Genomic DNA, 26,825 nt, shown 5'->3' on the forward strand with positions numbered 1-26,825 from the left:
GCTCAGTCACCCAGGTAGGCATGGGATTCAAATCAGATAAGCTGGCTACAAAGCCTATACAGTATTATTATTAAAATTCTTATGATATTTGTGACTTTTCCGGGGGATTGTGATTTCAATAGAACTGGGATGGAAGTTTTTCAAACCTGAGTTTGGAACCAATGATGGCTCTCTCTTTTATCTTTTCCTTCTAAAATTATAAGCACTGTAAGAGTAGAGACCACATCATCTGCTTGTGAATTTGTATTTTTATTTTTAATCCGTTGAACAGGTGGTTGGGGCTGCTAGCGAACTGAATTCCTCATCACTCCTCTCTGGTCTTGCATGAGCAGATGTCTCCCTCTGGGCTCTCTGAGATTTGTCGTGCTACAATGGTTAAAAGGGGGTCGGGGGTAACAGCTGTGTGTTCAAAGGAGAGCATCCATCAGGGCAAGAAGATTTGAGACAGTGGCTGTACGCTGGTGGTTAGCGTGCAGAAGAGAAGACTCAGGGCCCATGCTGGCCGGCCCTCAACCACATGACAGACATTTCCCTGGGGCCATAGAGCATCATGGTTAAGACCTCATGCATGGCGTGCTGTGGAGTGAGAATGATCTGGGTCTCACACCCAACTCCACACTTCTAGGCTGTGTGCATCAGGGAAGCTAACTTACGAAGCCTCACTTTTTTTTAATTTGCAAAATGGAGATAGTATTACAAATCCAAAATGCCTCATTTGCATTTCTAAAATCCCCAAATATCTGAAGACAGAAAATATTTTCATAAGCCTGTGGCAAACTCATTTGGCAGCTAAACGTGACCCAAACTGACATGGGGCTTGTTGGGGTCTTTCTTTATCTCACTTTTTGTCAATATGCATGTATTTTGCTGCCAAATATTAATGTGTTTGATTAAAGCACATTACCCCAAGACTTGTTGATGGTGTTAGATTAGATACAATATATGCACTATATTACTTTTCTAAAATAATAAAAATAGTTACAAATATCAAAATTCACCTTGCCCCAAAAGTTTTGTATAAGGGGTAGCAGATCTGTACTAACTACCTCATTAGGTTTCTGTGTGGATTAAGTGGAATAAAATATGGCAAGGGTTTGGCACAGTTACTGGCATATTATAAATCAACAAGTATTTCATTTCCTAAATAGTTATTGCACTCTATGTATTAGGCACATTAGTTAAGCAATTTTATTGTGCTGTCAATTCTATTCTTTTTATAACAACATTATAATACAACATCATTTAAGGGTGCTCCATTATTATCTCCAGGATTTTTTTTTCCAAGATACCTTTGAACATTTTGATGTTGGTACTTTTGTGATTTTCAGAAAATTTCAATTGTTAAGTTTTTTTAGGGCACAAAGGGGACTTACGCTTCTTATTCCAAAGGCATCTAAATGGTTTGATGACTGAAACATTGAGAGATTGCAGTTTTCATTACACCACCAGGAATAACTAAGCTCACACATACACAAGCAACAACTATGTCACATCCACTGCCCAGCCAAGCACCGTCACAAGATGTTAAGTCAGAAGATGTTGAGGCACTCCACGTTCAGAGATGAAACGGAAACAAATATGCATCTTAGAATTGATGAATGGCAGTATTTCCCATAAAGAGTAGAATTTAGGTGGAGTTCAGGGAGGTGACCTTGAACATGCTCTGAAAAACCAAACAACAAAACTTCCGCACAAATTGATTTGTTCAAAGATGGCCTGGGCTACCTTGGGTTTTATTAAACTCCAGTTCTCTGGCAGCGAGGGAGCTGAGCCTGGACAGATGCTGTTGGGGATAGTGTAGCAGGACTTCAGATTCCTCAAAGTGGTTGCATTAGGTGACCTGTGAGAACTCTTTGGATGCTGAGATTCTGTTAAACTCTAGGAGGAAGAGAGATAGTCCAGGTGTGTTCAATAGATGCTGGTGTGATCTCCTTGACCTCCAGGTTGTGCTGGCCCTGGGACCGTCCTCTCAGTGGCTGGTTTTGCAGGTCGTGTTCAGTGCTCATCGATCATACTTTCTGTTCTGCTCTTGTCCAAAAAGCCAAGTATAGGGGGAAAAAAATGTTGAGTTTTGAAACATCTTTCAACTGAGACGAAGAAAAGCGTTTTCATTTCACATGAAATTGTGGATCAACTTGGCAACATTTGTAGAAACCACGAGAAAGCTACTCACAGTCTTTAAGTTAGCTACTGCTGATGCATGTTGACATTCTCTGATGGAAGGGGTGAACCCAGCACACCTCCTTTCCCTGTCAGAGCTCTGAATCAACTGAGATGCATGGAGGTGGCCAGATGGAGAACAGAATGCCAGCCTTATTACTGACAAAGAGAATGATGGAGATTGAGGCAACAATAGATTTCTAAAACTGTTCCCCAGAATTAAGCTGGCTTTTCCACCCAGCTACTGACAGTGCAGGAAAAAAGACATGTTTCTCCTTGGGGTCAGGACTTTATTCTACATGGCGGAGACACAGCTGCTCTCTGCAAGCACTTTTGGACTGTTAAAGGGAAGCAGAAAGATGTGCTATGAAATCCCCATGCTTTGTCCCAAACTCTCCAATGAGAAGATTTGGGGCTCTCTATGTGGAGGAATAAGCAAAGGGACAGGAGTATTTAGGGAAAATTTTTCTTCAGGGAGACCTTGGAGTGGGAGGTAAGTATGCCCCATCTAATTAGCCTTTCCTTGTTTGAGGCCTTTTTTTTTTTTAATTTGATGCTGAGGGGAGAAGATCCTGTATCTTTTGTGGCTTGTCCTTTGAAAGAATTTCACTCTCCTGGATCAGATTTTATATTTGCAAACTGTCATATACAAAAATTATAAATAACCCTGATCTTGATGTTTGGAAGAAAAGAGGTGATGTATTGTATCAAAAGGAGGCCTCCGTTCATTGCATGATGATGTGATGGGGAAGCATTCCTAGAAAAGTTCTCTTTGTTTTTATTTATTTATTTTTTTAGCGTCTTTACTGGCATATAATTGGAAAAGTTCTCTTTAGATACATTTGTGCCAAACGAACTATCTGTGTGAACTTGGCCAAGTCATGTCACCTCTCCAGGTCTCTTCCCTCAGGGGTTAACCCCACAGTGCATTGGATGACTGCCTAGATCCTGTCCATCCCTCACATTCTCTCCTACTCTGCTCTCCTATTTGCAAGAACAATAATTACCATAGAAAATATCATCTTGCCCTAGACTGTGATCTTCATGACTTCATCTGTGTGAACAGACAAACATCAAAAAACAGCTGAAGCATAACACAGGATCTTCGGCAACGTCAAGGGGTCCTTCCTTAAAACCTCCAGTTGAGATAAACTCTCAAACAAATAGCACTTGTGTGTCAGGAGGGAGGCAGGAGAAGGTGGTACAGTATGAAGCAGTCTTTATTCAGGGTATAAGCTTCCATATCCTGGGACAGTGAGAACTTTGTCTTTTCGCAAAGCCTGCTTCAAGTGCTTGCCTGTGTTGTTGCTTGAGGACAGCGAAGAAGAACTGCATGAGTATGAGCTGCTTCCTTCCTAAATCCTTCAATCCCTCTCTTCAACCCAAGACTGCAACTTCTGTGGCTTCTGGATAGGCTCCCGGGCAGGGGATCAGGCCAACCTGCATACATGCGTGTGTGCGCTCGCGCGCGCACACACACACACACACACACACACACAGATACACACACAAGAATCATCACACAGCTTGCTACCACTGAGCTGTAGGAGGAGGGGACAATGTGCTGTGTGGCCCCCACACAGCATTAACTACTTCTTGGTCCCACTCGTGACTCACCTGGGAGGACTTCACTGTTCCCCTGCCCCAAAGCCACCTGAGCACAATGCACATGTGTCCATTACACTTTTCTGCCTAGTAAGGCACTTATTTTGTCTTCACATATGTCTATCTCTTCTGAGCTCTTTGGATGCAAAGAGTATATCTGATATAGTTTTCATTTCCCAGTCCCAAACCCTGGCATATAAATAGCAATCAGTACATGATTTTTGAATGAATTGGGGTTAAGAAACATAGGAAACACCTTTGGGGTCCCTGCCCATCTCACACCACCACATTTACTGAGAACAACCACTGCTCACTGTTAGGGGTGGGCCCCTGGCAGCCATGAGACCCCTCCCCTGGCAACAGTGGAATAGACTGACTCAATCTGGGCCAATCACATTCCCTCCAGCAGTTTCAGAGACAGGCCCAGGCTTTCCCTGGCATCCAAAAAACAATGTAAGCCCTGCAGAAGATAAAGAAATGAAGACTATTTCTATTAACAAAACTAATGCCTGTTTACTGTAAAAATTCAGACAATGTATACATATATGATGTACAAGTTAACGTTTAGGAATGGCTAAGAATATTTTGTAAAAGAAAATTAGTAAGGGGTGGGGGCTTGTCCTACCAAATAAAAGTAGCATAGTAGTGGAGAAGTATAAATAAGTTGGTGGAACAGATAAGATCCAGCTATATATGTGTATACATTCTATGGTAAACATGCTATTTCAGTTCAGTGGAGAAAGATTTTTTTAAATGGTGCAGAGACAATTGATTTCACATTTGGGTGAAAATGAAGTTAGCTTACCTTAAATGGAGTATAAAAATAAATTCACATGGACTGAATATAAACATAAAAATAAAATTATAAAATCATTGTTAAAAATAATATTAAATAAGACTGTCATACTTTGAGGTAGAGGAGGCCTTCTAAGCAAGACAGGAAACTCAAAAACTATAAAAGGAAAACAAAATTAGCAGCTTTAGTTATGTTACAAACAATAATTTTAAATATTCTGACTGTTAAACTCCATAAACAAAGAAAGCAAATAATAGATTATGAGAAAGTATTTACAACTCATATAACACAATAAAGGATAATAGTTCTAGGATACAAAGAGCTTCTACAAGTTAAGAATTAGAAGACAAATAATCTAATAGAAAAATAGGCAAGGACATAGTATTAAGGTCTTTTTTTTTTTTGGTAAAATACTGATTTTTAATTCAAAGCAATAAGTAAGCAAGAGCATAATTTGTTCTGTGCCCCTTAGATGTAAAGCCTGTGAACTTTTGTGTGAATGAGCTCTTCTTAAATATAAGCTGTACAATTTTGACATTGAATTCGCCTGATCCGTTTTAACAGCCGAGTAATCAGAGTTGTCAAGGGTGTGTTGCGTGACCCCTCAAATTCATTTGACAGCTAGTTGTCAATAACACCCCCTTTTGTGATTTTGTGAGAATTAACTGTGATAATGCTCAAGAACCCAGGAGAAGGGGCTGGAAACAGTGGAACTTAATTATTTCCCTTTCACTTTTCCTCTTCTCTTTCACTAGGCTACTTAAAAGCAGGAGGTGTCTCAGACGCATTTTTATGTCCCAGTGTTTGTTGCAATGTCAGAAAGGAGGAAGGAAAGAAGGGAAGGAGGAAGTGAGGAAAGGAGGGAGAGAGGGAGGGAGGAAGGAAGGAAGGGAGGGAGGAAGGGAGGGAAGGAAGGGAGGGAGGGAAGGAAGGAAGGAAAGAAGGAAGGAAGGAAAGGAAGGAAGGAAGGAAGGAAGACACCAGACCACATCAAATTTGGCAGATTCCTGGTGCAGTTCCTTTTCTAGCCACATGATGGCGGCATGAGCATGGCAGCCCTCCTGAGCTCTCAAGTCTTCCGCTTTAAATAGAACCGGGGCGCCTGGGTGTGTTTGTGTTTGCGCAGGCGAGACAGAGTTACACCCAGCCTCAGCTCTCTAAGCTGAGCTGTAATGCAGGACACACGAAAATCTTAAAAGGGTTTCACCGTCTTTCTTTCTAGAAAACCCCCAACAGGAATTTGATAGTAAAAAGGACTTTGTAGTCGTTTTCAAATGGGGAGATTTCCTTCAATACACAGCGTCTGCTCGGCTGGGTTTGCAATCTGTGTGCCAGTATGGCAGTTGGTGAGCCACCGGCTCGCTGCTCCCAGGGCCCGGCTGGAGCGGTCAGCTGGTGGAATGATGGGAACTGCAATCAGCCGCTCTGCACCAACATGCCCCGGAATGGAGAATGTGATTTGTGACACAGCAGCTTGGGAACAATAATGAAAACATAATTGTTCCAGGCGGATTGCTCTGTGTCTTTCAATTGCAAAGCTGCTTCACATCGCGTGAGAGAAACTGTAGTTCTTAGCTTTTGTTTCTCTAGGACAACCAGAGGCACACCCAGCAACTGTCCTTCTGTCCCCAGTTACTTAGCTGTTTCTTTGAACCCCAGAGAAAGGCTGTCCCCTAACCAGGAAGAACCTGCCCCAGCACCAGGCTCCTTGTGGCAGCCTGTCTGTTCAGGCAGAACCACCTAAGTCATGGACGTGGCTTTCAAACCTGTTCATGCCTTCCACTGCTACCATGAACATGCTGTTGTACTGTTTTGTTTTTTGCCTTCTGGAAAAAAAAAAGTCCTCGCATATGTATTTCCCTTTAGAGTTTACACACAGTTCTCATTTTGTCTTCATCACAGCCTAGGAAGGAGGCAGAGGTTATTAACATATCTTACAGACAAGGACACCAAGAATCGGAAAGATGTAATGATGTGTCTGGAAACTTCATTTCCCAGCACAGGGGTGAAGAGCAGAGGAGTCCGAGGTGGGTGGCCTGGGTTTGAATCCCCTTCAGCCTCTGTAGGTTACCTGACGTCTCTGAGGTCCCGGTCCCTAGTCTGTGAAACGAAGAGAAAGACGACAGCCCTTTGGGGACGGGGGAGGACCAGATGAGATCATGCCCGGAACCTCCGCTGTGGCAGGGGCTCATTGGGAAAGCTGGATATCAAGCACCTTTTTACACTCTCTCCCACCCTCCCAACCCCACATTCTGTGCAGACAGTTTCATGTGGTTTCAACAGCTTTTCTGCTGGGCGAGGAGAGGGTGGGTCATCTTTCTGCCCGAGCTTCTCTGGCTCTCTATAAAACTTTGCTTGGCTTCCAAGGATGGATTATCTGAGAGATTAATGCTGGAGGGACCACTCCTAACCTAAGCGGGGCTGGAACTGCTGGATAAATACATCCCTTTTTCATTCTCCCTGCTGAATTGTTCTGAGACGTATTTTACCTGGTAGGACACTCAGCCACAATCACTCCTAGTCATGGCCGAATTGATAGCATAATTCTGCATTCGTGTTTCTTCCTTCCTTTTACTCACTGGTGCTTCACTCATGGTCCTTGGGCTCACTTCCAAAATAAACTACCTCGGTACAAGCCTCTAATTCAGGCTCTTCATTTGGGAACCCAGGCTGGGACAAGGTGGGAGAGAAGCCAAGCCTCTGACTCTAGGGTCAGGAGTCCCTCAGTCTACACACACACACACACACACACTTTGTTCCACGTCCATAGTAAGCAGGTGGAGCAAGGGATAAGTTTGATGGGCTCTAGAGTGTACCCAGAGCATCTCATGAATTGTTGGTGGCCCCTAAAGAGCAGGGAGCATGCTCGTTGGGATCCTTAAGGACGTGGGTTCGTGTGTATTAATGGGCCTTAGTGTTCAACCCCAGATGCCACGGCAGCAGAAACCACCTTAGAGCTGGGGCTAGTATCAGGTGGAGTCCGAAGCTGTCTTCATGATGTGATTTAAGGGCACCATTGGGCTCTGTGATGCAAATATATTATATAGGTGGGGTGACACGCTAACCTCAGGCCATTTGCCACAGTGGGGTAAGTTGGAGCTTGCAGGGGACAGGGCAGTCCCAGGTGAGAGCCATGTGCTCGTACCTCTCCCTTTAAGCTACCATTTATTGATGACCAGTTATGAGTCATGCTAATCTTCTGTGCACATCAGTGTTGTCTTAACCCAGGCTTCACAATAGAACCACCTGGAGCAGTTTTAAATGCCTGTGCTGGTCCACACTCCCGATTCTGTCTTTATTGGCCCGAGGATGGGGCTTGGGTATCCAGAAAGCTCCGTGGTGCTTTTCATATGCAGACAGGTTTGAGAACCATTGATACAAATTGTCTTTTTTTACTCTCACCCCCAACCTTCCTAGGAAGATATTCTTACCCATTGCTTTGCAGGACGGGAAGCAGTGAGCCTCCTGGAGCACTTAAGACACACAGCCAGTTAGCTATGGAACAAAGAGTCACATGCAACTCTGTCTGACTCTGAAGTGTCAGCCTCCCACACAGAGAATACTTGCCAGATTTCTCTTTTGAAAAACCCAGAACAGAAGAGGGTAAGCATATTCCTCCAGGAGCGGGTATTAGGGGCACCAAAGCAGAGATTTCACATATTTTTCTATAAAATTGATATTCCAGGGATACAGGCTGGGGTGGTTCATACCACAACCATGGTTGCAGGGGGATCACAACACTGTGGTTTCAGCAACTCGGTTCTGATCTGTGTCCCACCCCCCCAAATAGACAAGAGAGAATTGGGGGTCACCATGAGGGGACGGGCGTGGATGGAGGAGAAGGAAGAAAGTAGGCAGGAAGAGGTTCCTTCAAGATCAATTCTGCTAATATTTCCCACCATGTTGGAAAAGAAAGCTCTTAGCTTTGGATGATGCAGGCATCAAAGACTGGTGCAAGCACACGTTCATAATGTCAATTTCACTTGTTTTCTACTTCAGAGGTCAACAAGTATTTTCTGTAAAGGGTCAGATAGTAAATATTTTAGGCCTGTGGCCCATCTGGTCTCTGTCACAACTACTCAACTCTGTTGCTGTAGCATGAAAGCAGCCGTAGACGCTCCAGACACGAATGGGTGTGGCTGTCATCCAATGAAACATCATTTACAAAAACTGGCAGGGCCCGCGGATTTGGCCTGTGGGGAGTACTTTGCTGATCTCTGCTCTATTTTGCTTACTTACAAGCATGACTGAGGCAATTAGCCTAACTTCTGCTATCCTAACTTGATTCATCCCTAAAATCTCAAAGGAATGGTGGGCCTAGATACTTACAACAGCTACTGATTTTGTTCTCTCAACACACACATGCACCTGCATGTACACACACGTGTGTGTACGCGTGTGTGTGTGCATATTACTCATCTTCATGACCTGGATTTCGTTTCTATGTACGAGAACAATGAGCTTTAAGGAGATTTGATTTAATTCTTTATGTGTAATAAGTTGAAGGTCATAAAACCAATATTAAAATAATTAAAGGTCTTCTTTTTACTAACAGCATTTGTTGGCAATTCTGAACAATGTCAGTATTAAACTATTCCTTCCTAAAAAAATATTTTGTGAGTCTAGGTTCTAAATAATTGTGGCAGTTATCTTTGGACTTTAATTGTATATATTAAATATATTTTTGAATATACATATATATTAAAGTTAGAACATATTTTAATTTTAAATTTATCCTTTAGTAAATACTGATTGTATTATCCAAAGAATTTAATTCAGAGAACCCCCGTTATATAATGCACCTCCCATATATGGACATATGATTACATTGAATTTTGTTTGTAATTTACTTTGGAAAAAAAGTAAGTAGAAGGCCAGAATTTGCATGCAGGCCTTCTAACAAATAAAGCTCACATTTTCCCCAGGCTATAGCCCTGCTTCTAAGCAAGTGTTTGAAAACACTTCTAGTCCAAAGGTCCATGAGGCTATGATTTTACTTACCTTCTTTAGGTGGCTCTTTGCCCAACATGCAGACAGTGCAAAAGTGTACCAGCCAAGCCACTTAAAAAGTGTACCTAACAGTGAAATTTATTCAGTTCAGCATGTTGACTTGGCATCCTGTAGACAAACGTCAGGAGGCCAGTTTCTATTAGACTCCTCCTTCTACATTAGGGGAATATTTGGAAATGCATCTGAAGCACCTCCGTATTTCCGACCTTCCAGCTGTCTCCATCATCACAGGGTCATGTGAGCAGAGAGTCCAATCCCAATGACACCAGCCTGCTCAAATGCAATAAATGCACTCTCTGTGTGTCATTGGCTTTAAATGGGCCTCTCCGGAAATATCCAGTAGGCCAAAAATCACTGTGGTCCAGATGCCCGCTCACCCTGTTACTTGTTTTCCTTCTACTTAAATTTCAGCCCAACATATATTTATGCATTCAAGAATTCTAGGCACCCCAATGAAGAATAAAAATGTGGTCCCTGCATTTGTTCTCTAAAAACTGTGATGCCAAGGCCTATGTTAGGTAATTAAATATATTACATACATTATGCCATTTAATTCTTCCAACAGCCTTGTAAGGTAGAGATTATAAGAGAGAGATTATCTCCATTTTACATGTAATGAAGGTGTGTGCTGGGACAGTTCCTTTTCTCCTCAGAGAGCTGGGTAAACTGGGCTCAAACCTTCATTCTCATTGGTGGAGAGCATCTTTACCTTCCCCTGAGATTGCTGTGAGGTTGTTGCTGGATATAGCCTCCATGTTTACTCTCTGGTGCACTAACAGTGTTTTTGAGTGGATGACTAGAAGAAGGACAAACCTTGAGTCAGATGGATTCCTATACCAGTGGCTCTTAAATCTTTGGGGTCAGAGATCCTTTTGAATATCTGATGATGATTTAGCATCTTTTCCCTAAAAAACTGTACAATTATCCACAGTTTGTATAACATTTCAGACGGTTGATGAATAAAAATAAGCACTGCTAAGTGTAGGTTACTATGCCAGACGCTGGGCTATTGCGAGCATACAATAGACACTTGTAGCAGATGCTTCTGGAAACCTCCCTATGCCTGCCCCCGGTATCCTATTGCCCTTACCGCTACGTTGCATGCCAGCCTAACTTCCAGCTGGAGCTCGTGAATTTCCCTGCCTAAGCACTTTTTCTTAGAGTTGTACAGACCACCCTGACATGCCAGGGAATGTATGTCCCCTGGGAACAGCCCTCCATCAAAGACTGACAGGTGTATTAATACCTCAGTTCCCTTTCCCTTTGGTGGGGTCAATCTGAGGCACACATTGTCTCCCAGTTTGCTCAGTGGGATTAAGCTCAGTTGCCCATATTGGTGGCTCTCTTCTTTTTCCTCACTCCTCTATCAGTGTTGCCTTCATTGTCAAGTAAACTAGTTGGACTGGAATCCTTGTTTCAGCTATTGCTTCTGGGGAACTCTAAGACAGCACACAATAATCATACATAGAATGATTTATTCCTTATGCTGCGTAAGGTGGGTCTTAATTTTACAGATGGGAAACTCAGGGGAAGGTAAAGGTGCTATCTATGTATCCGACACATAAATAGGCTTAGTAACAAGCTCAAAAGTCCATGGCGAGGTTGATCTAAGTTCAGCCTGGACCAAGGTTTCTTTAAGCAGAGACTTGCCCTCTTTTAAATTTATGTAGATAACACAACTGCCATGTGCCAGGCATTGTGTGAGATATTGAGGATACACAGGACAGCAAGTCAGATAAGTTCACTCACTATATGGAGTTCATGGTCTAGGGAGAGGAGAGAGATAACAAACACATATAAGAGTGAAATAATTACAGATGTGATGAAGACTGTTAAAGAAAACACAACATGGTGTAATACAACAAAGGAGTTAGAGGGGTTAACTGTATAGTAAAGGCCAACCTTAGAAAGGGTTTGAGAGAAGTCCTCATCCCCCTGGGTTCTCCATCTTGGTTCACTGTACCTCTGTTATTCACCTCCAAAAAATACTTAACTCAGTGCATACTAGGTACCAGCCGAGAAAATGGACATAGTCTCTTAAGGAGTTTACAATCTAGGCTGAAGAGATAGGGAATAAACAAAAGGTAAACAAATGATGAAAAATACCAGATGGTAATAACCACTTGTAGAAAAAGAACAACACATGATGAGAGAGCATATTTTGCCTTTTTCAACAGGGGTTCCTCTAGAGAATTAAGTCCAGCTGCCCTAAGGCATACATTGGAAACAATTGACTAACTTCTAATCTGTGCATCTAGAATGGTACTGGTATTATACAATCCTTGAGAAAATTGGGAAGGGGGACGTTACTGAAATCATTTTCTGTGTTTTGTGGTTCAGATGAGGAACCCCAGTTGAGAAAGTCTCTCTAAGGAGGTATCATTTAAGTAAAGCTCTGGATTTCAAGAAGAAGCTAGCAATTGAGGATCAGAGCTTTCAAGATAAGGAGAAGGGCTACTGGAAAGCCCTGAGAAGGCCAATGAGACTGGAGGGGAGGGGAGGGGAGGGGAAAGGGAATAGTAGTAGGGAGGTGGGAAAGGGCCAAGCCATGGAGAATCCTGTACATCAAAATTTGGAGCATATATTATTCAAAGTGTAGGGAAGAGTTTGTAGAAAGCCAGTAATCAAAGAAGAAGGCCCAGTTAAGATGCTATTGTAGTATCTAGCCAAGAAGCGGTGGTAGCTTTATCCAAGAAGGTAGGAGAGTCAATAAGACTTATTGATGAATTAGATTTAGTGGACAAAGGAAAGAGAAATCAAAGGTAATGCCTGGGTTTATGAATGGTGGATGAAAGATGGGACCATTTACTAAGATGGGAATGTTAAGAAGGAACAGGTTTGCAATAATAAACTCAAGAGTTATTTGCCTATGTTATGATTGAAGTGCCCATTTGAATCTAAGTAGAAATGTCAAGTTGGCCACTGAGTATATGAGTCCAGAGTCTCCAGAGAAGGATTTAAGAATCTTTGCTATGTCGAGGATATAGTCACCCAGAAACACATCTGTGGTCCTGTAATACTTATTGCCTGGTTTAGCATCTTCATTCTCTCAAGGTGGTCCTGTTTTGGATGATAAATTATATCAGTACCCTCCATGGAGAGAAACAAATGGAGCTTAGAAAAGACCTCAGGATGTTTTAACATTTATAGGTTGACAAAAAGAAGAGAAACTAGTAGAAGAGACTGAGAAAGAATAGTCAGTGAGGAAGGAAGAACACCTGACTTGTGGTATTGGGAAGACAAAATGAAACATGCTTTATGAAGGTGAGGTTGTCAATCATGTCAAATGTTGCTGGAGGGCCAAGCAAGCAAAGAGCACCCATGAGATCCCTGTATTTCACCTGCTGGGAGTCATGGTTCCAGTGGATGAGATTGCAGCTCTCTCTAGGACACGACTCCACCTGTTCCTGGAGAAATCGAGTCTGTGGCATCACCAGTGGTTCAAGGACTATTGGCAGCGTACTTGGAAAAGACCACAAAGTGTTTTATTTAGCGTGCTCGGAACAACTTAGACCAATTGAAATTTCTTGAGATGAAAGAACAATGTCTTGCCTATGACATTGACTGATATTAAGCTCAGAAAACATGGAAATTTGTTTCAGAAAATAGCCTACAAGGGCTCTGGCTTACTAATGACTGTTCTACTGCTGTTACTACTATGTGTTACTACTACCCCTGCTGCCTCTCTCACAGCATCTTTTCCAACTCCCAGGCCAGTGCTGTTTTCTGGCAGATCATGCTGCCTCAGCAAAGCTTTCTGACTGGTTATATAAAAAGCAATGTGGGAAAGAGTTAATTGGCAGAGTGACTACATTTGCAACCCAAGAAGGCCTGCCGTGACTTGTTATCTGCAGAGCTAAGCTGCTTGCTGTACAAGTGATATTCGAAGGTCACTGCTGTTAATGCCAATGGGGGCACTTAACACCTCTCTGTAAATGGTCTCAAGATTAATATCTTGCCATTTATTTTATGTTATTTTTTCCCCTTTGGAGGGGAAGCATTTCCTCATCTTTGGCCTTCAGGAGCCAGAGCTGAGAGAAGGTCAGATCTGGCCGAAACCTAAGTTGAGATGCTAACTTAGTTCCTTCCAAACTTCTCTCTGTGTAGCATGAATCATAGAGTTGGAGCATTACTCAACAGAATGGAAAGGGCACAGGTTTTGGGATCAAAGACCTGCGTTCAAATCTTTAGTAACTAACTAAAAGAGCTACTTAACTCATCTCAGCATTATTTTTTTTTCACTTGTTAAAATAAAAAAATAATGAAACCTATATCACAGATTTATTATGAAAAATCTACTCTCATCTGGCTTCCTCCTGCTCCACTAACTGAAGCTAGTCTCAAAGTGCTATCATTTCAATTGTATATTCATCACAATTGATCCACCCTTCTCCCTGAAATATACTCTACTCTTAATTTCTGTGACCTCATGCATTCCTGGTTTTCTTTCTACCACTCTGGCTACACCTGCCCAGTCTTCTGTGCTGCCTTCTCCTCCTCTATCTGATCTCAGAAGTTGAAAATAGGTCCACTCTTCTCTTTACAAGTTCTCTCTAGATAATAGCCATTATCATCTCACTAAATACTATGTGAATGCCGATGACTTTCAAGTTTATCTCTCCAGCCTAAATGTGTCTTTTGAGATACAGTCTTGTCCATCCACGTGCCCATTTGACGTCTCCACTGGGATGCTTCTCAAACATTTATACTTAACATGCCAACCAATCTTGAGTTTCTCCTTAAGAATCCATTCTACTCTAAGTCTACCACGTGTTAGTAAATAGCACCATAATCAACCCCATGACTCCAAGTGGAAGCCTAATATTCATAGTTAATGCCTCTCTCTCCTCTACTCTCTATAAAAAAAAAAATACATCTGCACCTCATGGGAATTCTATATCCAAGGATATCCTGAATTCTTCCATTGACCTTTATGTTCACTGTCACCTTCTGGTTGGCATATTTTCTGTTTTCCCTTCCAGATCCATTCTCCATCCTGCTCTGTTCCTCAGCAGGCTGATCTGTATAAGCTGCATCAATAGGTTCCCTTGCCCTTGGGCTTCTGGTTGGATTCAGTTAATGGAGAGTAAGAGTGGGAAATTGGAGGGAGGGAGGGAGAAGCGTGAGGTTGGGGTGTGTGTTCCATAGGCTCCCTCCTTTCAGGAGTGCCACACATTTGCAGGGATTCTCAATGGAAAGTCTCATTTCCTGTCAGGAGGTAGCCCTCTGTCCTTATGTTCTAGTTACCCCTCCTTCCATCTGTATCTTTATGTCTGCTGTAGTGATGGCTCTCTCCTAGTCCTTGTCCCCAAGAGACTGCACTGCCCTGTTTTGGCTTCCCTGTACCCTGCCTTCCTCTCAACCCCAAATTAAATCCCCAAATTCCTTGTTTGAAAGTGCTATTTCCTGCCCAAGCCTGAAAGATGTCACCCCAAAACAAATAAGAAAACAAACAAAAGATCCTCCTAATTAGTCTCCTACACTTACTAAAACCAGCCTAATACAGTCTCTGCAGCAGTATTGAGCAATCATTTAAAAATATATTATCATTTCACTCTTCTGCCAAAAAGCATTCTGAAGCTTCCTGTTGTGTTTGCAATAACCTTCTTATTATGGGATTAAGTCCCTTTGTGATCTGGCCACTGTTTGCTTCTGCAAGCGTGTCTTGCACTCTTCTTTGGCTTGTTCGTTGCACTTCAGCCATGCAAATATTATTAATGTCCTAAAACACTCCATGTTCTTTCCTGCTTGTGAATTTTATATATGTTCTTGTTTCTGCCTGGAATGTTCTCCTCATGGAGAATGTGCATGTTTGCCTCCTTCTCATTATTGAGGTCTCAGCTTAATTGTCACCTCCTCAGAAAGCTTTTCTGTCACTCATCCTAAAGTAGTTCCTTCCCCATTATTTTCTGTCATGGCTTTCTGGTTTTTTTTCTTTCATAGCAATGATTTCACTGATAATTATTTATTATTTAACTATTTCACATACAGACATACCTTGTTTTATTGCGCTTCACTTTGTTTCACTTTGCAGATATTACATTTTTACAAATGGAAGTTTTGTGGCAACCCTGCATGGAGCAAATCCGTTACCCCATTTTTCCAATAGCATTTGCTCACTTCATGTCTCTGTGTCACATTTTGGTAATTCTTACCATATTTCAAACTGTTTCATTATGATTATATTTGTTATGGTGATCTATGATCAGTGTTATGTAATGATACTAATGCAAAAAGATTAAGGCTTGCTGAAGGCTCAGATGATAGTTAGCATTTTTTAGCAATAAAATATTTTTGATTAACACACGTACTTTTTTTTAGACATAATGCTGTTGCACACTCAGTGGACTACAGTGTAGTGTAAGCATAACTTTGATATGTACTGAGAAACCAAGAAAATTGTGTGACTTGCTTTATTGTGATATTTGTTTTATTGTGGTGCTCTGGAACTGAGCCCACAATATCTCCGAGGCATGCCTGTATGTAGCCCTGCAGTAGGCTATAAGCTTAAGGCTATGGTGGTTGTTGTTTTTAACCCCGTTATACACATTGCCTGATATATGGTAGGAACTCAGTAATAGCACTTATAGAATTAAGTTATAAAAGTAAGGAATTAGGCAGGTGGAAATACCTGACTCATAGTATGTGCTGTATTTGTTGAGCATGTACTAAGTACTTTCTGATACCTGATGTTAGTTAATAAGATTGGCAATATCATCAAGTCCACTCTCTTCAGGTTCTTCTGGCTATCCTGGGCTGACTTTCAAGACACAGTCCATGGGAATAGGTAGGGTGACTAAATCAGCTGATTTTCATCATTTAGAGGTGTGGAGATACCTATTCTCTAAAGGCACTATTTTCTAAATACTGATATTGTTTTGATGAGTCCGAATAAAGAGAATAAAGCTGATTTATCCTTCTCGAAGTCCAGAAAATGGAAGTTATTGGTGGAGACCAGGATCTACCTATCCTAATGAATACACATTGTTAGTTTTTTAAAAGATTTATTAGTCATGCTAAAATAGATTCCAAAGTAAAGAACTAGAGAAATGCTTCTGGATGAATTTAACATGATCTGAGACTTCTCCACCTAGTTTTATTTGAATTATAGGCAAAGCACTGGAAGAAACCAACTGGCCTCCAGGATGTAGGCCTCCTAGTGTATTTGGCCTCCTAGTTTATTTGAACAAAGACAGATAATAAGTGCAAATATATATAATGGCTAAATAGCATCATACACATTTTTGACCCATTTGGTTGATGAGAAAAATTATAAATGCCTGCTATAGGCCTTTGATTACAGTAAGACTTTTCCCAAATCATAAATTTCAACTGTAGAAGACAATCTCAAGTGGTATCTTCTATGGATCCAGGGCACATGAGGGGATAAATAAAACACCAGTCAAATCATCTTATAAATGTGTTAGCTGAGGACTATGGAGATTATACCTTGTCCAAGATCAAAACAACTCCTGAGTTGGAGAGGAAAGCATGTGTACTTGAATACTTACCTCCTGCTATAATGATGGTCTGATACATGTGACACAGAAATTCTCTCCAGGCGTATATTTCAAGTCTTTCAAATCCATTCAGCATCCATTTTGACCATGCGTGGCAATTTTAGCAAAACGAGCAGTTGAAAGCAGGAGCCCTTTCATATTCCTACCTTAGTTAAGCCTCATGGCAACTTGGTGAAGTTGGTATTCTTTTTTTTCTTAATTTTCCATTTTTTGGCCATGCCACGTGGGATCTTAGCTCCCCGACCAGGGACGAAACCCACACCCCCTGCACTGGAAGCACAGGGCCCCAACAAGTAGACCTCCAGGGAAGCCCCAGAAGTTGGCATTTTGATTAAATTGAGACGCAGAGAAGAAAGATGGCAGCTTTTCTGTGGTCACACAACCAGAAAGTGACAAAATAAGGGCTCAAATGGTGGGTGTGATGACTCCAAGTCGTATCCCCTTTCTACTTTGTGGGGCAAAACCAGTTGGTCTCTTTTATTCTTTTCTTTCTGGTTTTGATTTTATGCAACAATTTTCTTTTAACACCTGTAACAAAACTGTGACATGCTTTCTTATTCCTCCCCAGAGGCTAAAGTGTGGCCTGTTCCTCTGATGGTTGCTAGGGCAAGTCATCTGTTATCACCTGTTTCAGTGTGGAGCCATCTACATACAGGACCACGAAAAGGGAATTTAGCCCACAGGGCCTTGCTCAATAAAGGCACCAGGAAAAAGGAACATGAAAGGGAGGGGGCTTTCCCCTACTGTCTTTATAATTACTTTTATAGGTGATGTTACAGCAATGTGTAATGACAGGCAAACAATAATAGCTCTTGTTCACAGGCCTAGAATTCAGGCTACAAGATTTTGCATAAATAGAATCTATCACTTCTTCATCCTCACATCTCCATATCTCAAAAAAAAAAATAACATTTACCTCAATAATTTTTGCAAGTTTAATGGATAAAATATATAGAATGTACATAATATAGTACCTGAAATCAAAGAGACACCTTAAAAACATTGATTTCCTTCCCTTTCTCCATCTGATAGTGAGTAGAATAGACTTCACCAGCACATCTGCCAACAACAATGCAAATGAATTGTCTCTTCACCTTGAGTACGGATGTGCAGGAAGGGGGGTTGAAAATGTTGTGATGTTGTCAGCTTGTCCAGGGAACCATTGGTCAAGGAAGTGACATTTAAGCTGAAATTTAAAGGATGAGCAAGGGCCTGGAGAACAGAAGAGGGAAGTGAGTTTGGAATGCCTTGGCATGGCCAGGGACCAGAACCGAGATCAGGTGAGAAGAACCTGGAGACTGAGAGGGAGACTGGGGCAGGGGAAGCTGGAGAGGCCAGCAGGGGCCAAGTCTAGGTAGCATCTTGGGGGCCATGCCAGGGGTTGTAGACTTTATTTTAAGAGCAAAGAGAGGTCATGACAGGTTTCAAGCAGGAGAATGACATATTTTCTGAGAGCTTAGCAGGTACTGGGTATATTAATCTTCATAACACTATTATGAGTTGGATTCAGTTGAGTAGATGGAGGCCTAGGGAGATTACCTAACTTGCTTAAGAACATATTTACCCTCAGGCTAGCCTGTTCCAAGGCCTTAACTTCAACCTTAACCATGGCATGAACCCACTGTTCAGGGTACATTGTACACTCTATGTAATTAATCCCTCTAATCTCCCATCTGGTCTGATTCCATCCATTGCTTTCAGTTCTGCCCATACACCAGTGACTTTCTCATTGATGTGTCTGGTCCTAATCTTCCCTAAGAATTCTAAACTCACCTGTCCACTTGGCATCTCCACCTGGATGCTTCTTGGCATCTCAAGCTGAACATGTGAAAATGCAAACCCTTGATATTCCCACAAAGTTCTTCCTCTGACAGTCTTTCATGACCCAGTCAATAGAAGCTTCATTCGGCCCATCATGCAGGCCATGAAGCTGACTGCCATCCCTACTCCTGTTGCTTATACCCCAAATCCAATCTGCTGGCAACTCACAATGGCCCCACTTTCAAAACATATGCTTCTCCCCACCCAAATGCAAATCACCTCATTATTGTAAAAGCCTCCAAAAGGGTCACCTGGTTTCCAGAGGGTTCATTCTAAATGTAAGTCCTATCTTTTTTTTTTTTTTGGCAGTAGGTGGGCCTCTCACTGTTGTGGCCTCTCCCGCTGCGGAGCACAGGCTCCAGACGCGCAGGCTCAGCGGCCATGGCTCACGGGCCTAGCCGCTCCGTGGCATGCGGGATCTTCCTGGACTGGGGCACAAACCCGTGTCCCCTGCATCAGCAGGTGGACTCTCAACCGCTGCGCCACCGGGGAAGCCCCGGAAGTTATATCTTGTCACTTGTGTTAAAAACCCTCCAGTGACTACTTTTTTAAACATCTTTAGGGCGTATAATAGCTTTACAATGGTGTGTTAGTTTCTGCTTTATAACAAAAGTGAGTCAGCTATACATATACGTATATCCCAATATCTCTTCCATCTTGCGTCTCCCTCCCACCCTCCCTATCCCACCCCTCTAAGTGGTCACAAACCACTGAGATGATCTCCCTGTGCTATGCGGCTGTTTCCCACTAGCTATCTGTTTTACATTTGGTAGTGTATATATGTCCATGCTGTTCTCTCACATCGTCCCAGCTTACCCTTCCCCCTCCCCATGTCCTCAAGTGCATTCTCTATGTCGGCTTTTTTATTCCTGTCCTGCCCCTAGGTTCTTCAGAACCATTTTTTTTTTTTTTTTAGATTCCAGATATATCTATTACCATACAGTATTTGCTTTGCTCTTTCTGATGTACTTCACTCTTTATGACAGACTCTAGGTCCATCCACCTCACTACAAATAACTCAATTTCATTTCTCTTTATGGCTGAGTAATATTCCATTGTATATATGTGTCACATCTTCTTTATCCATTCATCTGTCAATGGACACTTAGGTTGCTTCCATGTCCTGGCTACTGTAAACAGAGTTGCAGTGAATATTGTGGTACTTGACTCTTTTTCAATTATGGTATTCTCAGGGTATGTGCCCAGTAGTGGGATTGCTGGGTCGTATGGTAGTTCTATTTTTAGTTTTTTAAGGAACCTCCATACTGTTCTCCATAGTGGCTGTATCAATTTACATTCCCACCAACAGGGCAAGAGGGTTCCCTTTTCTCCACACCCTCTCCAGCATTTATTGTTTCAAGATTTTTTTAATGATGGCCATTCTGACTGGTGTGAGATGATTTCTCATTGTAGTTTTGATTTGCATTTCTCTAATGATTAATGATGTTGAGCATTCTTTCATGTGTTTGTCAACAATCTGTATATCTTCTTTGGAGAAATGTCTATTTAGGTCTTCTGCCCATTTTTGGATGGGGTTGTTTGTTTTTTTTGTTATTGAGCTGCATGAGCTGCTTGTAAATTTTGGAGATGAATCCTTTGTCAGTTGCTTCACTTGCAAATGTTTTCTCCCATTCTGAGGGTTGTCTTTTTGTCTTGTTTTTGGTTTCCTTTGCTGTGCAAAAGCTTTTAAGTTTCATTAGGTCCCATTTGTTTATTGTTGTTTTTATTTCCATTTCTCTAGGAGGTGGGTCAAAAAGGATCTTGCTGTGATTTATGTCATAGAGTGTTCTGCCTATGTTTTCCTCTAAGAGTTTGATAGTGTCTGGCCTTACATTTAGGTCTTTAATCCATTCTGAGTTTATTTTTGTGTATGGTGTTAGGGAGTGTTCTAATTTCATTCTTTTACATGTAGCTGTTCAGTTTTCCCAGCAGCACTTATTGAAGAGGCTGTCTTTCTCCATTGTATGTTCTTGCCTCCTTTATCAAAGATAAGTTGACCATGTGCATGGGTTTATCGCTGGGCTTTCTATCCTGTTCCATTGATCTATATTTCTGTTTTTGTGCCAGTACCATACTGTCTTGATTACTGTAGCTTTGCAATATAGTCTGAAGTCCAGGAGCCTGATTCCTCCAGCTCCATTTTTCTTTCTCAAGGTTGCTTTGGCTATTCGGGGTCTTTTGTGTTTCCATACAAATTGTGAAATTTTTTGTTCTAATTCTGTGAAAAATGCCCTTGGTAGGTTGATAGGGATTGCATTGAATCTGTAGATTGCTTTGGGTAGTATAGTCATTTTCACAATGTTGATTCTTCCAGTCTAAGGACGTGGTATATCTCTGCATCTGTTTGTATCATCTTTAATTTCTTTCATCAGTATCTTATAGTTTTCTGCATACAGGTCTTTTGTCTCCTTAGGTAGGTTTATTCCTAGGTATTTTCTTCTTTTTGTTGCAGTGGTAAATGGAAGTGTTTTCTTAATTTCTCTTTCAGAGCTTTCCTCATTAGTGTATAGGAATGCAAGGGATTTCTGTGCATTAATTTTGTATTCTGCTACTTTACCAGATTCATTGATTAGCTCTAGTAGTTTTCTGGTAGCATCTTTAGGATTCTCTATGTATAGTATCATGTCATCTGCAGACAGTGGCAGCTTTACTTCTTCTTTTCCGATTTGGATTCCTTTTATTTCTTTTTCTTCTCTGATTGCTGTGGCTAAAACTTCCAAAACTATGTTGAGTAAGAGTGGTGACAGTGGGCAACCTTGTCTTGTTCCTGATCTTAGAGAAAGTGGTTTCAGTTTTTCACCATTGAGAACTATGTTGGCTGTGGGTATGTCATAGATGGCCTTTATTATGTTGAGGTAAGTTCCCTCTATGCCTACTTTCTGGAGGGTTTTTTTAATCATAAATGGGTGTTGAAGTTTGTCAAAAGCTTTTTCTGCATCTACTGAGATGATCATATGGTTTTTCTCCTTCAATTTGTTAATATGGTTTATCACATTGATTGATTTGCATATATTGAAGAATCCTTGCATTCCTGGGATAAACCCCACTTGATCATGCTGTATGATCCTTTTAATGTGCTGTTGGATTCTGTTTGTTAGTATTTTGTTGAGGATTTTTGTATCTATGTTCATCAGTGATATTGGCCTGTAGTTTTCTTTCTTTGTGACATCTTTGTCTGGTTTTGGTATCAGGGTGATGGTGGCCTCGTAGAATGAGTTTGAGAGTGTTCCTCCCTCTGCTCTATTTTGGAAGAGTTTGAGCATAGGTGTTAGCTCTTCTCCAAATGTTTGATAGAATTCGCCTGTGAAGCCATCTGGTCCTGGGCTTTTGTTTGTTGAAAGATTTTTAATCACAGTCTCAATCTCAGTGCTCATGATTGGTCAGTTTATATTTTCTATTTCTTCTTGGTTCAGTCTCAGAAGGTTGTGCTTTTCTAAGAATTTTTCCATTTCTTCCAGGTTGTCCATTTTATTGGCATACAGTTGCTTGTAGTAATCTCTCATGATCCTTTGTATTTCTGCAGTGTCAGTTATTACTTCTCCTTTTTAATTTCTGATTCTATTGATTTGAGTCTTCCCCCTATTTTTTCTTGATGAGTCTGGCTAATGGTTGATCAATTTTGTTTATCTTCTCAAAGAACCAGCTTTTAGTTTTATTGATCTTTGCGATTGTTTCCTTCATTTTTTTTTCATTTATTTCTGATCTGATCTTTATGATTTCTTTCCTTCTGCTAACTTTGGGGTTTTTTTGTTCTTCTTTCTCTAATTGCTTTAGGTGTAAGGTTAGGTTGTTTATTTGAGATGTTTCTTGTTTCTTGAGGTAGGATTGTATTGCTATAAACTTCCCTCTTAGAACTGCCTTTGCTGCATCCCATAGGTTTTGGGTCATTATGTTTTCATTGTCATTTGTTCCTAGGTGATTTTTGATTTTTCCTCCAGTGACTTTCTGTCGTACAGGATGAAGGCCAATGTCCTCACCATTGCCTTTGTGACTTTTCCTGTTTTGTTTTTATTGCTCAGTTGTTTAGCTTTTTTCTATGTCTGCTTCCACACTACAACCGCAGAGCTGAACGCCTGCAACAGAGACTGTATGGCCCACAAATCTAAAATATTTGCTAATGGCTTTTTGCAGAAGACATTTTCTAAGCCATGCTCTACATAATCTGCACACACATGCACTTGCACACACTTACACACTTCTCTGACCTCATATTCCAACACTCCTACTGTCTCCTACTCTGTTCTAGCCACAGTGGCTTCTAGGCAACTTTCTAAGCCTGTCCCCACCAGAGGGAATTTTACCTGCTGCTCCCACTGCCCAGTCTGCCTTTCATGCATCTGTCTGTATACAAAGACCTGCCTTTCAGGTCTCTGTTCAAATGTCATCTGATGTTAAGAGTTTTCCCAAGTGGCTCCAGAAAAAAGGACACCCTTCCCCACTACTCTGTTTCCTTCTTACTTTGCTTCTTTATCTTTCTTCTTATCCGTTATTTCCACAGGCAGTGTGTAGTTATTTGTATACTCTCTGTCCTCCTCCTAGAATGAAAGCAGAGACTTTGATTCATTGTTTTACCATCTGTGATTTGTAAAGAGCCAGGCACATGATAGATACTTGATTATTACTTTTGGATAAATGTGAAAATACTGGGATATAGTAGACAGTTCCTGTCTAAGTTCTGGAATACTCCTTGGGTGCCTGCTGTGTGCGAGGGACTTGCTGAGCACTTTTGCATACACTGATTTCATGTTTTCCCTCTCCACAGCCTCATAGGAAGGGGCCCTTGTTTCTCTTCTAGGCTTTCCATAAAAAGATAAGGATATCCCTGAACAATGTGCTGTGAGAGCTGTTGTGTACGGAGTGGCAGGAAGGGGCCATGTCTCCGGTGTGCTTACAAGTGACCATTCCTGAGGTCTGAGCCACTTCTTCCCTCTAGGTGGCAGCTGAGAAAAGTGATATCTCTTTAAAATAACTCACAGCATTAAGATACAAATAATAAATCAGAGTTATGCGATTTTTCCTAAAAAGATTCAATCCAAGATCCTTCCCCAGAAATCCAGTTCCTGCCCCAATGGGCATCCTGTTTACTGTACTCTCAATAATCAAGTCCTAATTGGGAGGTGTCAGAATGGAGTTAAAGGGCAAAGTGTATATGGGTGTAGCACCTTGAATTTTTCTTCTTCGTTAAATACCATATACATATCTGTACTTCTCAAAAAGCTGCCTAGAATTAATCTTTTTTTTTCATTGTGTTAAAACATATGTAGCATAAAATTTGTCATTTTAACCATTTTGAAGTGTATAGTTCAGCGGCATTAAGTACATTCACAGTTCTGTGTAACCATCACCACCATCCATTTCCGGAAACTTTTCATCCTCCCAAACTGAAACTCTGTACCTATTAAACAATAGCAATCTATTCCTCCTTCTTCCTAGCCCCTGGCAGCCTCCATTCTACTTTCTGTCTCCAAATATGACTCCTCTAGGTACCTAATATAGGTGGAATCATAGGGCATTTGCCCTTTTGTGTTTGGCTTATTTCATTTTTGTGTAACGTCTTCAGGGTTTATCCATGCTGTAACATGAGTCAGGATTTCATTCCTTTTTAAGGCAGAGTAACATTCTATTGCATGTGTATACCACATTTTACTTATCCATTTATCCACTGATGGACACTTGGGTTGCTTCCCCCTTTTTGCTATTGTGAATAATGCCATTATGAATAATGGGTGCATGAATATCTGTTCAAAGACCCTGCTTTCAGTTTTTTTGAATATATGCCCAGGGGTGGAATTCCTGGATCATATAGTAATTCTGTATTTAATTATTAGAGGAACTGCCATTCTGTTTTCCGATCAATCTTTTATTAAAGTTTTCTTAGGTAACATTTAAAAATATGGGTTAAAAGACTGGCTTTAGAAATGTTACAAGAAGTGCTGGTCTTCCACTTGGTCTCAAGATTCACAGCTTAGTCACTACTTCCCAGGGTGCCCTAAAGACCGCTTTATTATTAAATAAGGCACAGGTATTCTGTATTTTTTCCTGTGTTTTTGTTCCCCACATGAGTCAGCGGAGGAAGCTAGGGGCTGAGGGAGCAATGCCAAGCTTTTTATACTTTTTCCTCCCTTGTTCCCTTAAGTTCACCACCTCAAAATCATCCCACCGGAGCCAGCCAGTGAACGAAGCATTCAGGCTATTTCCTCACAACCCATCTGTGACCTCCTGAACCTCCAAATGGGCATTACCAGACTCTGCTGGACCAAGGTAAAGAGCTGGAATCACACAATAACATTAACTCAGCACCCGTAATAGGAGTTAGAGGTGGAACTGGGTCCTATTCTGTGCTCCCAACCCATTCAACGTGATCATGGCCAAGCCACTTAACTCTGGGAGTGAATTAATCCTTTCTTATTCCTGTTCGTTTTTCTATCAATAGGTCCCCCAAAGCAAATAAAATATTACTTAGAATCTCAATGCATGGTGCAGATAATAGTAAAGGTACTAAAGGAAAACTGTTTCTCTATTCACAATACTGCTGACACCAATTGTGTGGGATTTTTCCTGATACCAACCACCAGTACCCCAACTCTGGATACCAGCTGGGTGTCCTACAATTTAATTCATATCCTACACTATGTACCTGGAGTTAGTACAGACCCTACAAGTTAAGGGCTCAGTCTCAGAAGACTGACCTCACTTCAGATGCCAATCACCAGTCTAGGTTGTCACCTGTACTTATGAACAACTGGCTATAAAATTGTGGGTTCCCACCACCCCTTCTTCAGGTTTGGTAATTTGGTAAAATAGAGAGCTCAGGGAAACACTTTGCTTACATGGACTGGTTTCTTATAAAGGATCTTATAAAGGACACAAGTGAACAGCTAGATGAAGAGTTATAGAGGGTGCGTTCTGCAAGGGTCTCCAGCACAGGAGCTTCTGTCCCTGTAGAGTTGGGGTCACCACCCTCCTGGCATGTGGATGTGTTCACCAACTCAGAAGCTCTCTGAACTCTGTAGTTTAGGAATTTTTATGAATGCATCATCCTATAAACATGACTGAATTTTAACTCAATCTCTAGCCTCTCTCCCCTCCTCAGAGGTTGGGGGTAGGTGGAGCTGAAAGTTCTAAACTTCCAGTCATGGCTTGATTTTTCTGGTGACCAGCTCCTAGCCTGAAGCCATCCAGGAGCCCACCAAGAGTCTCCTCATTAAAACAAAAGAAGCTCCTATAACCCAGGAAATTTCAAGGGATTGAGGAGGTTTGTGTAAGACTTTCTTATCACTCCCATCACTCAGGAAATTACAAGGGTTTTAGGAGATCTGTGTCAGGAACTGGAGCAGAGGCCAAATATGTATTTCTTATTATGTCACAGATGCTTTGCCTAAAGAAGGGTTGGAGGGTAAGAAACTCATCTATTCACTGGCACTCACCTCTCCTATTCCCCCTAGAGATTTTTGAAGCTCCATTGTGGCACCCTAGTGCCCAGGAGAACCTAGTTTGGAAACTACTGTAGTAGATAACTTGATATTGATATCCAGCTGTAATATGCAATCAGTGAGGCTCTCCAAGACCCCGGTATGGAAGCTCCTCTAATTATGAACTGGTTTCCTAAATGCATTTCATAAATACAGTTGTTCATCAGAAATCTAAAGATACAATAATATGTCAGCAATGATTCTTGCCATCTGTTGGCAGTCAACAAAGCTGATAAAATTTTACTCTGACTCACTGCTTCATTTGTACTTATGAAAGATTGCCAGTATTTCAGGGATGGGGAGACGGAGGCTTACAGAGGGTATATGACTTTCACAGAGTCACATGGTTAGTAGGCAGAGGAGCCACAATTTGAACCTAGGAAATGTGGCTCTTAAAAAAAGTTCTACATTACAGCCTCCTTTTAAAGCCAGAAGTGGGTA

At 41.4% G+C, this 26,825-nt stretch overlaps 1 protein-coding gene across 9 annotated transcripts in view; it reads left to right on the top strand.

The window, feature by feature from the left end:
* The window catches only part of LOC113633830 (uncharacterized), a 609,230-nt gene that overhangs the window by 261,785 nt on the left and 320,620 nt on the right, over positions 1-26,825 (top strand). For all 9 annotated transcript variants that reach the window (XR_003438359.1, XM_027132441.1, XM_027132443.1 and 6 more), the window contains one exon: positions 25,049-25,173. Coding sequence is in view for 8 of the 9 variants with exons in the window: in XM_027132441.1 (XP_026988242.1) it covers positions 25,049-25,173 (125 nt within the window). In the remaining variant the exon portion in view is untranslated. The remainder of the gene's footprint in view (positions 1-25,048; positions 25,174-26,825) is intronic.

The sequence above is a fragment of the Aethalodelphis obliquidens genome, unplaced genomic scaffold (genome assembly GCF_003676395.1).
Source record: "Aethalodelphis obliquidens isolate GAN/ISIS:26980383/991018 unplaced genomic scaffold, ASM367639v1 scaffold41, whole genome shotgun sequence".
NCBI classification, from domain to species: domain Eukaryota; kingdom Metazoa; phylum Chordata; class Mammalia; order Artiodactyla; family Delphinidae; genus Aethalodelphis; species Aethalodelphis obliquidens.